Genomic DNA, 2,816 nt, shown 5'->3' with positions numbered 1-2,816 from the left:
GCTGCTGCTGCTGCTGCTGCTGCAGGAGTACCTAAAGAGTCTTCCCGTCTAGGAGAGGGCTGACCACAGCAGCTGCAGCATTCTGAGAAAAGTGATTCGGAAGAATGAACAAGCTGCTTCTCCTGCAGCACTGCTGCTGCTGCTGCTGCTGTTGGTGCTGCTGCTGCTGCTGCTGCGAACCTCCTGGGCGCAGCTGTCTGCCTCAGAGCCCCCTCGCGCAGGCAGTCCCCCTTTGGAGCGCCTTTTGCTGCAGCTGCAGCAGCAGCAGCAACTTCTGTTGCTGCTGCTAAAATGCCTTGGGCGCTGAAGCAGCCCTCTTGCTGGGCTTCTTCTGGGTCCTCGTTGGGAAAAAAAGATGAGACACTTTGTGTTTCTTTTGCTGCTGCTACTGATGCGGTTGCTGCTGCTGCTGCTGCTGCTGCTGGTGCAGCAGCAGCAGCAGCAGATAGACCTTGCGAAGCCTCAATTTGCTTCATGAGAGCGTCGAGCACATCAAGAACCTTTTGCTGCTGCTCATTCTCGACGGCCATAGGTGTTGCTGTCGGCTTCGCTGCAGCTTCCTCTGCTGCAGCAGCAGCAGCTGCTGCTGCTGCTGCAGCTGCAACAGCTGCAGGATTACTTCGGCTCTCTTGAGACAAGCCTAATGCCTTGACTTGGCTGCTGCTCCGCTGTCGGAGGCAAGCTGCAGAACGTGATGCTTTCCTTGCTGCTGCTGCTGCTGGAGTTGCTACTTCTGCTGCTGCTGCTGCTGGTGGTGGTGTTGCTACTGCTGCTGTGGCTTCTGTTGCTGCTGCTGCTGCTGCCTTAGGATCTTGGGCCTTAGATAGGGGGGAGTCGCTGTCCTCGCCATCTTGCCCTATATGCTGCTGCTCTTTCAGTGAGGAAAGAGGAAACCCATCTTCAGCTGGGCTGCTGCTGCTGCTGCTGTCATTGCTGCTGCTGTCATTGCTGCTGCTCTCGCAATCAAGGGGAGAAAGAGCGTTGCTTCTTTGCAGATTGGCACTTGAAGGCACCTCCTGCTGCTGCTGCTGCTCGTGCTGCTGCTGCTGCTGCTCTTGCTGCTGCTGGCGCTGCTGCTCTGGCGGCTGTTGATGGTCTTGCTGCGGCTGCTGCTGCTGCTGCTGCAGACCCTCTTCGCCTTGAAGCTCCTGAGCCAGTCTTCTCAGCTTTTCAGCCAGGGCTCTGCGCTTCTCCATGGACACTCCCATTTGCTGCTGCTGCCCTGCTGTTGCTCTCACAGCAGCAGCAGCAGCTGCTGCAGCAAGGGCTGCGCTGGCAGCAGCAGCAGCACTGTCCTCCTCGTGACCCTCCGGGTCTGCTGCACGCACCCCAAAGATGCGTTGCAGCGTCCTGAGCAGCAGCACAGCGCAGCAGCAGCAAGCACTTCAGCAGCGAATGCAATCGCAGCAGCAGCAGCAACAGCAGCAGCAGCATAAGAAGTGCAGCAGACTAGAATCTTACAGCTCCAACGCAGTAAACTGCTCAGAGGCTTGCTGCGGGTGCTGGTCCTGCTGCTGCTGCTGCGCCTTCTTTTGGTGGGCATTCTTCAGGTTCCTGTCGGCTTGCTGCTGCTGCTGCTGCTTCTGCGGGTTCTGCTGCTGCTCGGAGGAATTAGAATGAGCTTCGGCATCATCGCATTTGCGTGGCCCATGCCTGCTGCTGCTCCTTGCTGCTGCTGCTGCTGCTGCAGTGGGTAGACGCAGCTTCTGCCTGACTTGCTGCGGCGGCGACAACTCTCTGCTGCTCTCTGCTGCTGACGCCGGCGAACTGGGAGACCTGCTGCTGCTGCTGCAGCTGCTGCTCTTGGGGCGCGCTGCAGCAAAGACACCAGCAAGCTGCTGCCTCCGCCTCATGGACAACTGTCTTCTTGAAGGAGAAGTTAGCCGTCTGCTGCTGCGCTTCTCCTGCGCTGCTGCTGCTGCTGCTGCTGCTGCCGGCGACGTAGCCCTTAGCTGGATACTTCGCCGCTGCAGTTGCTGCTGCTTCTGCTGCACAAGTAGCAGCTGCTGCTGCAGTAGCTCTTCCATGTCTTCCTCTTCCTCCAACAGCTGCTGCTGCTTAGGGGTGGGGGCAAATGGCAAATCAGAAGGAGCCATTTCATTCTCTAGCTGTTCTAAAAGCTGCTGCTGCTGCTGCTGCTGCTGCTGCTGCTGCTGTCGCTGTTGCTGCTGCAGCTGTTGGTGCTTCTGCTGTTCTAGCAGCAGCTGCTGCAGCAAAGCTTCCTCTGCGTCGTCAGCTTCCAGCCACCGCTGCTGCGGGTGAAAAGCACCGCAAAGGAAAGCCTTCTCGGAATCAGCTAAAGTGTTCTCCTGCTGCAGCTGCATGCGCTTGTGCTGCTGCTGCGTCTGCTGCAGCAGCAGGTCGTGCTGGTGCTGCTGCTGCGTCTGATGCAGCAGCAGGTCGCGCGGGTGCTGCTGCTGCGTGTGCTTCAGCAGGAGATCGCGCTGGCGCTGCTGCTGCCTTTGCTGCAGAGGCAGGTCGTGCTGCTGCTGCTGCAGGAGCAGGTTGTGCTGGTGCTGCTGCTGCCTCTGCTGCAGCAGCAGGTCGTGTCTCCTGACTTGACCCTCAAGCTGCAGCTCTTCTTCGGAAATGAGGAGGGGCTTAATGATTTGCATGATGCTGCCTGCGTGAGCTGCTGCAGCAGAGGTCCTTGCAGCAGCAGCTGCTGCAGCAGAGGCCCCTGCAGCAGCAGCGGCAGCTGCTGCAGAACTGGCAGCTGTGCTGCAGCGGCGCCGCTGAGGAGAAGGACAAATCCCAGCAGCAGCAACAGGATTACATGGGGAATGTTCTTTTCGGTTTAAGCGGGGCCGCGCAGC

The 2,816-nt window shown here is 59.0% G+C and overlaps 1 protein-coding gene across 1 annotated transcript; it reads right to left on the bottom strand.

Annotated features, from left to right (window-relative positions):
- Window positions 1-180: 180 nt before the first annotated feature.
- On the bottom strand, window positions 181-2,615 carry ETH_00018115 (uncharacterized protein; the record flags this gene model as incomplete). The annotated part of the gene is made up of 2 exons (XM_013379118.1): window positions 181-1,350; window positions 1,462-2,615. Coding segments are annotated over 2 exons (2,324 nt in total), but the record flags the coding sequence as incomplete, so codon positions are not given.
- Window positions 2,616-2,816: the final 201 nt, after the last annotated feature.

Source organism: Eimeria tenella, genomic scaffold, assembly GCF_000499545.2.
Source record: "Eimeria tenella Houghton genomic scaffold, Eth_scaff1445, whole genome shotgun sequence".
Taxonomy (NCBI): Eukaryota; Apicomplexa; class Conoidasida; order Eucoccidiorida; family Eimeriidae; genus Eimeria; species Eimeria tenella.
The sequence above is the reverse complement of the archived record's forward strand: the minus strand, read 5'-3'. Positions and strand labels throughout refer to the sequence as shown.